The following is a 14,659-nucleotide window of genomic DNA, read 5'->3' on the forward strand; positions in this document are numbered from 1 at the left end:
GATCTTTGACAAGCCAATTAAAAACATTCAGTTGGGAAAAGATTCCCTATTTAACAAATGGTGCTGGGTGAATTGGCTGGTGATCTGTAAAAGACTGAAACTGGACCCACACCTTTCAGCATTAACTAAGACAGACTCTCACTGGATAAAAGATTTAAACTTAAGACATGAAACTATAAAAATACTTGAAGAAAGTACAAGGAAAAGTCTTGAAGGAATCGGCCTGGGTGAATACTTTATGAGGAGGACTCCCCAGGCAACTGAAGCAGTATCAAAAATACACTACTGGGACCTGATCAAACTAAAAAGCTTCTGCACAGCCAAGAACATACTAAGTAAAGCAAGCAGACAGCCCTCAGAATGGGAGAAAATATTTGCAGTTTATACCTCCAATAAAGGTCTAATAACTAGAACCCACAGAGAACTCAAACGTATTAGCAAGAAAAGAACAAGCGATCCCATCTTAGGGTGGGCAAAGGACTTGAAGAGAAACTTCTCTAAAGAAGACAAATGCAGGCGGCGCCTGTGGCTCAGTCGGTGGGGCACCGGCCCCATATTCTGAGGGTGACAGGTTCAAACCCGGCCCCGGCCAAACTGCAACCAAAAAATAGCCGGGCGTTGTGGTGGGTGCCTGTAGTCCCAGCTGCTTGGGAGGCTGAGGCAAGAGAATCGCTGAAGCCCAGGAGTTGGAGGTTGCTGTGAGCTGTGTGAGGCCACGGCACTCTACTGAGGGCCATAAGGTGAGACTCTGTCTCTACAAAAAAAAAAAAAAAAAAAGAAGACAAATGCACGATCTACAAACACATGAAAAAAAGCTCATCATCCTTAATCATCAGAGAAATGCAAATCAAAACTACTTTGAGATACCACCTAACCCCAGTAAGAGTAGCCCACATAACAAAATTTCAAAACCAGAGATGTTGGCGTGGATGTGGAGAAAAGGGCACACTTCTACACTGCTGGTGGGAATGCGCACTAATACGTTCCTTTTGGAAGGATGTTTGGAGAATACTTAGAGACCTAAAAATAGACATGCCATTCAATCCTATAATTCCCCTACTAGGTATATACCCAGAAGACCAAAAATCACAATATAACAAAGACATCTGTACCAGAATGTTTATTGAAGCCCAATTCATAATCGCTAAGTCATGGAAGAAGCCCAAATGCCCATCAACCCACGAATGGAGTAGCAAATTGTGGTACATGTATACCATGGAATATTATGCAGCCTTAAAGAAAGATGGAGACTTTACCTCTTTCATGTTTACATGGATGGAGCTGGAACATATTCTTCTTAGCAAAGTATCTCAGGAATGGAAGAAAAAGTATCCAATGTACTCAGCCCTACTATGAAGCTAATTTATAGCTTTCACATGAAGGCTATAACCCAACTATAGCACAAGACTATGGGGAAAGGGCCAAGGGAGGGGAAGGGAGGGGGGAGTTTAGGGTGGAGGGAAGGTGATAGGTGCATCTTAGAATGGGTACAGGCAAAATTTAATGCAGAATACAAATGTCTACATACAATAACTAAGAAAATGCTGCAGTTTGATGAGATTATTTCAGATTGTGTATGAAACCAGCACATTGTACCCCTTGACTGCACTAATGTACGTAGCTATGATTTAACAATAAAAGAAATAAATAAAATAAAAACAAAAAAACAATACCTAAAAAATGTGAAACTGGGCAGAGGCTGGAAGAGGGCTGAGGTGCGAGGTAGAATACCACCAGCTTGCCTTGAGCAGCCTCTTGGTGGGAGTGTGGATGTTAGCAACTGTTAGCGCGGACTCAGAAGGAAGTGAGAAGCCTGACAGAGGCATGTCTCAGGGAATGCCTGCAGCGTCAGGACCACACGGCTGGCAGGAATGTGGGCAGTAGAGGCAGGTGAAGGTCCTGTTGGGATGAGGAGCTGTCACTAGAAACTGGGGAAGAGGGCCCTTGTCGTACAGTGGCAGAAAGCTTAGGTGAATTTTGTCCCGGTTATGTAGAAAGCAAAATCTGCAAGCAACATATTTTAATACTTAGCTAAGGAGATTTCTGAGTCAAAGGTTAAAGATAAATCCTGGTTTCATCATGCCACTTATAGTAAAAGGCAAGAGAGAAAAGATAAATTGAGGGGAGAACTGTTAAGCGAAGAGGGCCAGGGTGTGAGTGGTGTTCACTATCCCACTCCTTACATCACTTGTCAGGGCCTGGGACTGGCCAGGTCTCAGGCCCAGCTTAACTAGCTTCCAGATGCAGGTCACGTAGGTGCCTGAGGGCTACCTACTTTAACTGGAAAGAGAGAGAGTGTGTCTTAGAGTAAAGCAGTCTTCTTAGAAAGATAGATCTTAGTCTTTAGCAGAGCTTGGTGATCTTCAGCAGAGCGATGCTGTGCTGTCGCTCTGCAGGCAGGAAAATAGACAAGAGTCAGAGGAAGCAGGTTCATGATAGAATGCACATGCTCCCGACTGCCTTCTCCTCCAGCCTAATATAAGGCTGATCTCGTGCCTCTTAACACCACAGGTGTAGAGACGGCCAATTCACCACTGCTCTCATCTCGTGAGCTCTCATGCTTGTTAGGAGACCTAAATCCCTCTCCATGCCCTTTTCACCAAGGTGTTCCATTATTGAGCTATACAGGTATTTCTTATAACTCTCACTCCTCCTAGCCATGGGCTGCATGGGCTGCTACACCAGGGCTTAATGATTTGGGAAATTCTCATCTTATTCAATTTGCAAAAGACACTAAAATTTCATTGTCAGGAAAGCATGATCTGGAGAGAAAGGTAAGGATATAACTAGATAGCTTTCCCTAGTGTCTCAAAAGGAACATAAAGTTGGAATGTTCAGTCACAATCACACAGGGTGTTTCTTTGAAGAAATTAGCAGCGTGACTCTTGGATCCCTTTATCCACCTGAGTGGAAGCCGGGAACAGAGATAGGACTAGTCAGGAAGGATCTATAAAGGCTCTGGCCTAAGGGATGAATTTCTGTTATATATATAGGTGACCCACTGGTTCTTAACACTGTTATACCAGCAGAAACCGCCAACTTGCACTGAAATGGACAGAGTGAGGGCAAGATAAAAGAAGACTGTGAGATACTCAAAATTCCACACGCAGAGATAGGTCTATAAAACTACTCAGAAAAGGAGAAGCCAGTTCCCAGAGCAAGCTTCAGGCCTGAGGGTGGGGCTGTGATTGGCTATGGATTCCTTGGTTCTTAGCTTCTTTAGATCAGAGAATAAAAGCAAGAGGCAGATTTAAAGCAGCAAGCAGCCAACTTCATTAGAGCAAAAGTCCATTCTAACAGGAGGTAACAGTGGGCACACGTCTGAGCAGACTGCGGCTGGGGTCTCTTTGCAAACTGAGGCTGGGGTCTCTTTGCAGACTGCGGCTGGGGTCTCTGAGGGTTTCTATTTTTGTCCCTGTCTGGGCTTTCCTCCTGTATGAGGTTGTCTCTTTCCTTTTTAACCAAAGGCAAGGTTGTCTCCTTCTGCCCTTGTGTGGGGAGCTTTTCCCCTTACAATGTAAGGTTCAGGTGTGTCGTGGGGGAGGGCAAACTGTAATGTGGGGAGCCAGAACTGTCCCTCCCGTGGCTCCTGTGGCAGCTGTGGTCTGTGCTGTCCCTCCCATGGCTCCTGTGGCAGCTGTGGTCCATGCTGTCCCTCCTGTGGCTCCTGTGGCAGCTGTGGTCTGTGCTGTTCCTCCCATGGCTCCTGTGGCAGCTGTGGTCTGTGCTGTCCCTCCCATGGCTCCTGTGGCAGCTGTGGTCTGTGCTGTCCCTCCCATGGCTCCTGTGGCAGTTGTGGTCCGTGCTGTCCCTCCTGTGGCTCCTGTGGCAGCTGTGGTCTGTGCTGTCCCTCCCATGGCTCCTGTGGCAGCTGTGGTCTGTGCTGTCCCTCCTGTGGCTCCTGTGGTCTGTGCTGTCCCTCTCTGGATCCTGTGGCAGCTGTGGTCTGTGCTGTCCCTCCTGTGGCTCCTGTTGCAGCTGTGGTCCGTGCTGTCCCTCCTGTGGCTCCTGTGGCAGCTGTGGTCCATGCTGTCCCTCCCGTGGCTCCTGTGGCAGCTGTGGTCCGTGCTGTCCCTCCCGTGGCTCCTGTGACAGCTGTGGTCCGTGCTGTCCCTCCCATGGCTCCTGTGGCAGCTGTGGTCTGTGCTGTCCCTCCCATGGCTCCTGTGGCAGTTGTGGTCTGTGCTGTCCCTCCCATGGCTCCTGTGGCAGCTGTGGTCTGTGCTGTCCCTCCCATGGCTCCTGTGGCAGTTGTGGTCTGTGCTGTCCCTCCCATGGCTCCTGTGGCAGCTGTGGTCTGTGCTGTCCCTCCCGTGGCTCCTGTGGCAGCTGTGGTCTGTGCTGTCCCTCCCGTGGCTCCTGTTGCAGCTGTGGTCTGTGCTGTCCCTCCTGTGGCTCCTGTGGCACCTGTGGTCTGTGCTGTCCCTCTCTGGCTGCTGTGACTACTGTGCTCTCCCTTTATCTTGCTATTTTGGCAGTGTGTCCTCTGACTCAGTCTCCCATTTGTTTACATTTCTCACTTTTGTATTTTGTCTGCTCACATCTTGCTTTTCTCATACCCACCTTCCATGGCATATACAGCCTCCCTCGTCCCGCAGGGGGTTTTCTTACTCGGTGTCCGCATTGCTCACAGGCCCTCCCGTACTGCCCTGCTCACATCTCCCCACCCTGACCTTGCTGGCAGAGCCCCCATAGTTCACAGGCCCTCCTGTGCCCCTCTGCTCACGTCTCCCACCCTGAACTTGCTGGCAGAGCCCCTGTTACTTACAGCCAGCACTGCTCACTCCAGGGAGTTAAGAGTTGTCACAAACACAGCACGGCTGTGTAGGAAATGAAAATTCAGATGTGTGGAACAAAGCTGGAGAGCACTGCTGTGCGGTCAATGCGTTTATTTCACAGGTTAAGCAAGACAGTGGTGCGCACATTTGTAATAAAATGCCACCCAGGGAGGGGCAGCTGGCCATGCATGCCCTGACCACCCTACGTATCTGTTAGTGTGGTATTTACAGCCCACTGCCCATTTCAGCTCAAAGCCAAGTGACCAAGCTAGCAGACAGCATGGCAAACAGTGTCTTTTAAACAGTATTTGTTGTGTTCTGTTGCCAGTGGCCCGGCAGTGGAACCACACAACCACTGACATGGATACACCAAAGCCTCCCCCCCAGCACACACACACACACAGCTGACAGCCGTCCTGACACGCCCTGGGCTGCCAGTGCCCTGTTGTTGTCCACTCTGAGAGGCTCGGGGCTTCCCCAGGTCTGAGCATGGGTGGAAGGTCCTCAGAAGAGCTATTTCAGCACATCCCAGTAGAAACGTAGGCACCGGGACCACATCAGGTGAGGTTCCTGACACCCTGGTGCTCACCCTGACCCTGACTAAAGCTGGTTCAGTTAAGGGTTGAGTGCAATGCGCAGAGATTGGGAAGACCCTCCAGCGCCAGGAGGCATGGCTCTCCTCTGTACCACTCCATGCATGCTCAGCCTTGTTTGGGTGCAAAGTCACAAATTCACAAAATGTTAGGGCTGGATGGGCCACTCTAGACACGTTACTTCACAGTTAAAAATGTGGCAGCCACAGAGGCAAAGTAACTTGCAAAAGGGAGGGTGTGATGGGCAGCTGGGCCAGGGCAGAGCCAGAGACAGAGTGAGGCTGAGCCTCACGCAAACATGCCTGCAACAGATAACTGCCCAAACTCTAACAGGGGGAAGAGACAGTGGAAAGCCAAGCCCCTGGCAGCCCTGAATGTGCTGGAAGCCAAAGCGGCAGAAAACAGGAAACCACGTGACTACTCAGCCTTCCTCTGAGGGGGCTTGTCCATCTCTCTCTCTGTCTGCCTCTCTCTTGCCCCCTGCCACACACACACACACAGATTTGGTGGATGGAAATTTCTTGTTATACAGAAACAAGAATCCACCTCTTCAGACAGACACCTCCTCAGAGCACAGTTCTCAGGCCAGGTCTTTGTGCGATGCCTGGGAAAGCGGCTTATTTTCCAGAACAACAGGCGGTTTGGAAATCAGAAGGTCATCCTCCCCAAAGGAGGCATTTTGCTCCGTGTTCACAAAGTTGGGGATGTCGAACGTCATGAGCCTGTCCAGCTCCTCCTCTGGCCGCCTGCTGCCTCTGACAGCTTCCTGCAGCTGGATGTCACTGTCCAGGCCTGTGGTCTGGTGACAGGCTTTGGCCCTGTCCACGTGTCCCACTTCATTGATGTAGCAGTGAAAGAGAGATCTGGACTCCTCGTTGCCCTGGTAGGAAAATGCCTTGTCTGGTTCCAGAGGTCTTCCGAAGTCTGACACAAAGCTGTTCATTCGGAATCTCTTCTCCGAAGACTCTGCGTTGCTGTAAAGGGAGGAATAAGAGAAGAGGCTTACATGGCGGCCGCTCACCTGCACGGAGGGCACCGCACAGCTCCCTCGGCACCTGCTCAGGGCGAGTCTGTGCAAGGGCAGGGCAAGGGCAGGCAGTGAGGGCATCACACCCCAAACATGCACAGATAACCCAAGATAAACGCCTCCAGACAAGGACCCTGGAGCATCCTGGGAACAGACTCCACTGTCAATTCCTCACCATTCTGTGGCTACACCAGCAGTTCCTGGTGGGGCTCCTGGGTCACGGGCATCAGAGTCACCGGAGGCGGCTCTCAGAATGCAGAGTTTTGGGCAGCAGACGCTCAGAGCTCAGAAGGCAGCCTCAGTAATATGTATAAAGATTCAGAGAATCTCCAAGGCCACCGTTCACACTGAGGTCTAGAACCCCCAGCCACATCATGCCAGCCTGAAACAACAATACCTCAGAGGGGCGTCAACGGCCCATCAAGGCTCCCACTGCCGTGCGCCTCCCCCATCCTCAAAACTGACCGTGAGGTCACTCAGAACAAGAGTGCTGCCCATTTTACACATCTGTAAACGGAAGTAATGAGCTGTCAGACTTGCATTCAGCTGCACAACCGGTTAGTGACAGGAGCAGGAGAGAGACCCGGGTGAGCAACAGGAGCAGGAGAGAGACCTGGGTGAGTGACTGGAGCAGGAGAGAGACCCTGATTTCGGAATCCTCGTTCCATTCAGCACATGGCTGTCGGCGGCAGGTGGTGGCTCCGAGTGAACAGTGGACAAAGGAGCTCTCAGTCAATTTACAGGTGTGCGGAAGAAAGAGTCTGGGGAAGCTGAACAGCCTGATACCATAGCTACTCTCATCACCAACCTTTCCAGACTGACACGTGGGTCACTATGAAAGTTTTGAGACAGACTGCGTGATGGTCCATCATTTCTAAGAAACGCGTGGGCAGCATCCGTTCTGGTCACCCATGCAGGTTTCAGCCTGCTGACTTATTGGTAATGCGGGGAGGGCTTCATTTGTTTCGTCTGAGCAGATTTTTCATCTCTTGATTTTGTTTATCTCAAAACTTTCATAATGACCCATGTAAGGGTTGCTCATATAAAGGCAGCAACTCCTTATGGGTAAGAATCATTAGTGAACACACTTCCAAATCCAGAACAGAACCTAAGAAACACCCAGCCCCAGCGTCTGTGCTCACTAAACATGTGACCTTCCCAGAGCTTCTACCTCAGCCTCTTTCCTCCGTTCCATGACTCAGGACAAAGCACTTACCACCAAGTTCTCACAGGCAGGGAGCACAGATCTAATTTACAGGCCTGGAAAATGGACCATATATTACTAACCTCTCATACAGGATTCCCCCACTCTCTAGACCCAGGTGAGCTCAGAAATCACACCCCAATTTCCAAGCACAAATCGGCTGCCTCTTCCAGGCCACACTGTCTGCGCTCTAACAAGATCAGGAACAAAGCAGCCTGAGACTTTTTGGGGGTGCTTTCACCTTGAGAAGCAAGTGCATAACCCAATCCTTTCCCTGAGACAAAAACCCCAAAGACCTAATAACCTTGCCGCAGGGGAGGGATGCGTTCAACCTTGAAAGGATATTTTTCCACCTACCAAATCCTAGCCAAAATGTTATTCTCCAGATAATATATACTCCTAGACAAAAGACCCGGGAAGATTTCTTTGCCAAAAGCTCTGGTGCTTTTTACTCCTCTGTTCCCTTCTGTCCAGTAAAATCCTTTTTAGCACTGACCATATATTACTCTGTGGGTTCATTCTTCAAATTCCTGAGATCAAGGACCCCCTGAAGAAGAAATTCTGGTAAAAGCTCCACAGTATCAAAATCACCTGGATTTCAGAGGCTAACCACCCAGCAGCCCTGCAAGGCTAACCACCCAGGAGCTCGGCAAGGCTAACCACCCGGCAGCTCTGCAAGGCTAACCACCCAGCAGCTCTGCAAGGCTAACCACCCAGCAGCTCTGCAAGGCTAACCACCCAGGAGCTCGGCAAGGCTAACCACCCAGGAGCTCGGCAAGGCTAACCACCCAGCAGCTCTGCAAGGCTAACCACCCAGGAGCTCTGCAAGGCTAACCACCCAGCAGCCCTGCAAGGCTAACCACCCAGGAGCTCGGCAAGGCTAACCACCCAGCAGCTCTGCAAGGCTAACCACCCAGGAGCTCTGCAAGGCTAACCACCCAGCAGCCCTGCAAGGCTAACCACCCAGCAGCCCTGCAAGGCTAACCACCCAGGAGCCCTGCAAGGCTAACCACCCAGCAGCTCTGCAAGGCTAACCACCCAGCAGCCCTGCAAGGCTAACCACCCAGGAGCTCGGCAAGGCTAACCACCCAGGAGCTCGGCAAGGCTAACCACCCAGCAGCCCTGCAAGGCTAACCACCCAGCAGCCCTGCAAGGCTAACCACCCAGGAGCTCGGCAAGGCTAACCACCCAGAAGCTCGGCAAGGCTAACCACCCAGGAGCTCGGCAAGGCTAACCACCCAGGAGCTCTGCAAGGCTAACCACCCAGCAGCCCTGCAAGGCTAACCACCCAGGAGCTCTGCAAGGCTAACCACCCAGCAGCCCTGCAAGGTTAACCACCCAGCAGCTCTGCAAGGCTAACCACCCAGGAGCTCTGCAAGGCTAACCACCCAGCAGCTCTGCAAGGCTAACCACCCAGCAGCCCTGCAAGGCTAACCACCCAGCAGCCCTGCAAGGCTAACCACCCAGCAGCCCTGCAAGGCTAACCACCCAGGAGCTCGGCAAGGCTAACCACCCAGGAGCTCTGCAAGGCTAACCACCCAGGAGCTCTGCAAGGCTAACCACCCAGCAGCCCTGCAAGGCTAACCACCCAGGAGCTCTGCAAGGCTAACCACCCAGCAGCCCTGCAAGGTTAACCACCCAGCAGCTCTGCAAGGCTAACCACCCAGGAGCTCTGCAAGGCTAACCACCCAGCAGCTCTGCAAGGCTAACCACCCAGCAGCTCTGCAAGGCTAACCACCCAGCAGCTCTGCAAGGCTAACCACCCAGGAGCACGGCAAGGCTAACCACCCAGGAGCTCTGCAAGGCTAACCACCCAGCAGCTCTGCAAGGCTAACCACCCAGGAGCTCTGCAAGGCTAACCACCCAGGAGCTCTGCAAGGCTAACCACCCAGCAGCTCTGCAAGGCTAACCACCCAGGAGCTCGGCAAGGCTAACCACCCAGGAGCTCTGCAAGGCTAACCACCCAGCAGCTCTGCAAGGCTAACCACCCAGGAGCTCTGCAAGGCTAACCACCCAGGAGCTCTGCAAGGCTAACCACCCAGGAGCTCGGCAAGGCTAACCACCCAGGAGCTCTGCAAGGTTAACCACCCAGGAGCTCTGCAAGGCTAACCACCCAGGAGCTCTGCAAGGTTAACCACCCAGGAGCTCTGCAAGGTTAACCACCCAGGAGCTTTGCAATCCAGCCGGCTGAAATCCATCTCTGAGCACGGTTACCTGGGTGACACCAGGCAAGGAATTCCTCTTGGAAGCCTGAATCTTTCCTCTCAGTAATAAGCCTGGTTATTAATTTTCATTGCCCACTAAACACATGCCTTGTGGAGATCAAGGGCTTATACAATGTCACCATGTCCAGTATTCAGAATTCAGAGAAAAATCAGAAAGTCTGAGGCCTGTGCCCTAATGCAGCCTTCAATGGCCTTCTTTGCCTTTATGTAAATGACTCTTCCCTCACTTACCACTTCACTGGAGTGCAAAGATGTCTGAGAACTGAGATGAGTGGACAGCAGTCTGTGACCTAATAAACTAAAATGTCACCTAGGAAACAGAGGGGCTTACAGTGCTTGGGAAAAGCCGTGATTACAACTGCAGGGCCCACACCTCTCCAGGGTTGGGGCACCCTGATGACCGCAGGGCCCACACCTGTCCAGGGCTGGGGCACGCTGACGACCGCGGGGCCCACACCTCTCCAGGGCTGGGGCACCCTGAGAACTGCGGGGCCCACACCTGTCCAGGGCTGGGGCACCCTGAGGACCGCGGGACCCACACCTGTCCAGGGCTGGGGCACCCTGAGGACCCCGGGGCCCACACCTCTCCAGGGCTAGGGCACCCTGAGGACTGTGGGGCCCACACCTGTCCAGGGCTGGGGCACGCTGAGGACCGCGGGGCCCACACCTCTCCAGGGCTGGGGCACCCTGACGACCGCGGGGCCCACACCTCTCCAGGGCTGGGGCACCCTGACGACCGCGGGGCCCACACCTGTCCAGGGCTGGGGCACGCTGAGGACCGCGGGGCCCACACCTCTCCAGGGCTGGGGTTCTCTGAGGACGGCGGGGCCCACACCTCTCCAGGGCTGGGGCACCCTGATGACCACGGGGCCCACACCTGTCCAGGGCTGGGGCACCCTGAGGACCGCGGGACCCACACCTGTCCAGGGCTGGGGCACCCTGAGGACCCCGGGGCCCACACCTCTCCAGGGCTAGGGCACCCTGAGGACTGTGGGGCCCACACCTGTCCAGGGCTGGGGCACGCTGAGGACCGCGGGGCCCACACCTCTCCAGGGCTGGGGCACCCTGATGACCGCGGGGCCCACACCTCTCCAGGGCTGGGGCACCCTGACGACCGCGGGGCCCACACCTGTCCAGGGCTGGGGCACGCTGAGGACCGCAGGGCCCACACCTCTCCAGGGCTGGGGTGCTCTGAGGAGCAGCTTTTCCACCTGCCAGGGAACCAAGAGCACCACAGTATGTGGTGGCTCCTCCATAACTCGGCCACATCGCCTCAGAACTACCTCTCTTGCTAGAGAACGAGGCACAAGAGACCCAGAGAGTCCTGCTCCTGTCCAGGGTGGAACCAGGCAGTGGGCATTAAAGCCCCTCCGAGATGCCTGCCCCTCCCCTGAACTAAACTGGGCTCCCATGGCCACCCCGTTTCCTGCTTTGTCCCAAGGACCTAAGGTGTGACAACAGTGCAATATGTGTGATTCTCCCTCCCTGAGAACAACGGAAAGTTCACCTGGGGACTCTCAGAGTCCAGTAAATGTTACATCCTCATCTCACCATCCTGTATTTCTCCTTTATCTTCTCAACTAATAAACTAAACAACCTGTATATTATGAAAGTTGAGAGATTGTAAGCAGAGGCACTTATATTTTAAAAAGTCCCTGCCAAATAGAGCCAGGAAGGCCGTGAAGATGGGGTTCTCAGGCCTGACACCCACAACTGCCATAAAAGATTGCAGAGACCACAGCTTTGCACAAAGGTCATCACAGCCTTACACGGAAAATCATTTCTGCAAGGACGTCTCCCAGCAACTGCCTGTCCAACCTAGGGCTGCTGCCACCTTCATTTTGACCCTGATTTCCAGGGATGTTTATCTCAAAAGTGTGTAATCCTCCTCACTCTTTAAAAGCCAGGGCCTTCCTTTACCCCCAGAGTCCGCAGTACACGCGTGAGCTTTCTATGACACGGGTATTCCAGTTCCAGTGCTGTGTTCCCAGACGAGCATCACTTCACCGTGGAGAGCCTGTGAAGGCTTTACTTAGACTAAAATATGAAGCACTGACTGTGACACGGCTTGCGTCAATTCCATTACTGTCTATCCCAGCGGTAGAATCTACACAGAGTATGTGTGAATGTTAAATGCACAGATCCTGAGCATAAAATTAGATGAGCTTTTCTTAATGTGCACACACACATGACCACCACCCCATCAAGACACAGAGCAATTATTTCCTTCATCCTAGAAAGTCTCCTTCCACTCCATTTCTAGAGCCTTTAGGCAACATGGCTCTGATTTCCTTGCCATGAATTAGTTTTGTCTGTTCTCGAGTTGCCAATTATGATCAGTAGGAAATGTGTTTTGACTATCACCACAGATTAGTTTAGCCTGTTCCTGAAACTCACACAAGTACAATCGTAAAATAAATAGTCTTCAGTGCCTAGATTCTTTTGCTCAGAATAATGATTTTGAGATTGATCCCTCTTGTTGCATGTAACAATAGTTTGTCCTTTTTCATGTTGACTGATAGTACATTTCATAGGCATATCACTGTCATTCATTCACCTCCTGTTGAAGAGTGTTTGGGTTGTTTCCAGCTTCTATGGACATTTTTGAACACTCTCTTTGTGAATATATGCTTTTATTTATTAAATCATAGCTATGTACATTAATGCGATCACAGGGCACCACGCACTAGTTTTATAGACCATTTGACACATTTTCATCACACTGGTTAACATAGCCTTCCTGGCATTTTCTTAGTTATTGTGTTAAGACATTTACATTCTACATTTACTAAGTTTCACATATACCCTTGTAAGATGCACCGCTGGTGTAATCCCACCAATCATCCTACCTCTGCACCCCACCCCCCACCCTCCCCTCCCTTTCCCCCGTCCCCCTATTCTTAGGTTATAACTGGGTTATAGCTTTCATGTGAAAGCCACAAATTAGTTTCATAGTAGGGCTGAGTACATTGGATACTTTTTCTTCCATTCTTGAGATACTTTACTAAGAAGAATATGTTCCAGCTCCATCCATGTAAACATGAAAGAGGTAAAGTCTCCATCTTTCTTTAAGGCTGCATACTATTCCATGGTGTACATATACCACAATTTATTAATCCATTCGTGGATCAATGGGCACTTGGGCTTTTTCCATGACTTAGCAATCATGAATTGGGCTGCAATAAACATTCTGGTACAAATATCTTTATTATGATGTGATTTTTGGTCTTCTGGTATATATCTAGTAGAGGAATTATAGAATTGAATGGTAGATCTATTTTTAGATCTCTAAGTATTCTCCAAACATCTTTCTAAAAGGAATGTATTAATTTGCATTCCCACCAGCAGTATAGAAGTGTTCCCTTTTCTCCACATCCACGCCAACATCTCTGGTCTTGGGATTTTGTGACATGGGCTAATCTTACTGGAGTTAGATGATATCTCAAAGTAGTTTTGATTTGCATTTCTCTGATGATTAAAGATGATGAGCATTTTTTCATATGTCTGTAGGCCGTGTGCCTGTCTTCTTCAGAGCAGTTTCTCTTCAAGTCCCTTGCCCAGCCTGTGATGGGATCACTTGTTCTTTTCTTGCTTATACGTTTGAGTTCTCTATAAATTCTGGTTATTAAACCTTTGTCGGAAACATAACCTGCAAGTATCTTCTCCCATTCTGATGGCTGTTTGCTTGCTTTACTTACTGTGTTCTTGGCTGTGCAGAAGGTTTTTAGTTTGATCAGGGCACAGTACTGTATTTTTGAGGCTGCTTCAATTGCCCCAGGGGGTCCTCCTCATAAGTTACTCGCCCAGACCGATTTCTTCAAGGGTTTTCCCTGCACTCTCTTCTAGTATTTTTATAGTTTCGTGTCTTAAGTTTAAATCTTTAATCCAGTGAGAGTCTATCTTTCTATCTTAGTTAATGGTGAAAGGTATGGGTCCAGTTTCAGTCTTTTACAGGTTGCCAGCCAGTTCACCCAGCACCATTTGTTAAATAGGGAATCTTTTCCCCACTGAATGTTTTTAATTGGCTTGTCAAAGATCAAATAACGGTAAGTAGCTGGGTTCATCTCTTGGTTCTCTATTCTGTTCCAGACATCTACTTCTCTGTTTTTGTTCCAGTACCATGCTGTTTTGAACACTATCAATTTGTAGTATAGTCTGAGGTCTGGTAGTGTGATTCCTCCTGCTTTGTTTTTATTTCTGAGTAATGTCTTGGCTATTCGAGGTTTTTTCTGATTCAATATAAAACGAAGTATTATTTTTTCAAGATCTTTAAAGTATGACAGTGTAGCTTCAATAGGGATTGCAATAAATTGTATATTGCTTTGGGTAGTATGGACATTTTAACAGTGTTGATTCTTCCCAGCCATGAGCATGGTATGTTTTTCCATTTGCTAACATTTTCAGCTATTTCTTTTCTTAAGAGTTTCATAGTTCTCTTTATAGAGATCTTTCACGTCCTTTGTTAGATAAATTCCCAAATATTTCATCTTCTTTGGCACTACTGTGAATGGAATAGAGTCCTTAACTGTTTTTTCAGCTTGACTATTGTTGGTATATATAAAGGCTACTGATTTATGAATGTTGATTTTGTAACCTGAGACGCTGCTGTATTCCTTGATCACTTCTAAGAGTTTTGTAGTAGAATCCCTGGTGTTTTAAAGATATACAATCATATCATTTGTGAAGAGCAAAAGTGTGATCTCTTCTGACCCTATATGGATACCCTTGATCACCTTTTCTTCCCTAATTGCGGTGGCTAAAACTTCCATTACAATGTTAAAGAGCAGTAGAGACAATGGGCAGCCTTGTCTGGTTCCTGATCTAAGTGGAAA

The 14,659-nt window shown here is 50.0% G+C and overlaps 1 protein-coding gene across 2 annotated transcripts in view; it reads right to left on the bottom strand.

Moving 5' to 3' along the window:
* Positions 1–4,713: 4,713 nt before the first annotated feature.
* MRAP2 (melanocortin 2 receptor accessory protein 2) overlaps positions 4,714–14,659 on the bottom strand; it is a 38,517-nt gene continuing 28,571 nt past the window's right edge. The window contains exon 3 of one of the 2 annotated variants that reach the window (XM_053602606.1): positions 4,714–6,345. In XM_053602606.1, the coding sequence (XP_053458581.1) occupies positions 5,952–6,345 (394 nt within the window). In that variant the 3' untranslated portion in view covers positions 4,714–5,951. The remainder of the gene's footprint in view (positions 6,346–14,659) is intronic. The other variant, XM_053602605.1, reaches the window with a different exon arrangement.

This window comes from Nycticebus coucang, chromosome 9 (assembly GCF_027406575.1).
Source record: "Nycticebus coucang isolate mNycCou1 chromosome 9, mNycCou1.pri, whole genome shotgun sequence".
NCBI classification, from domain to species: Eukaryota; Metazoa; Chordata; class Mammalia; order Primates; family Lorisidae; genus Nycticebus; species Nycticebus coucang.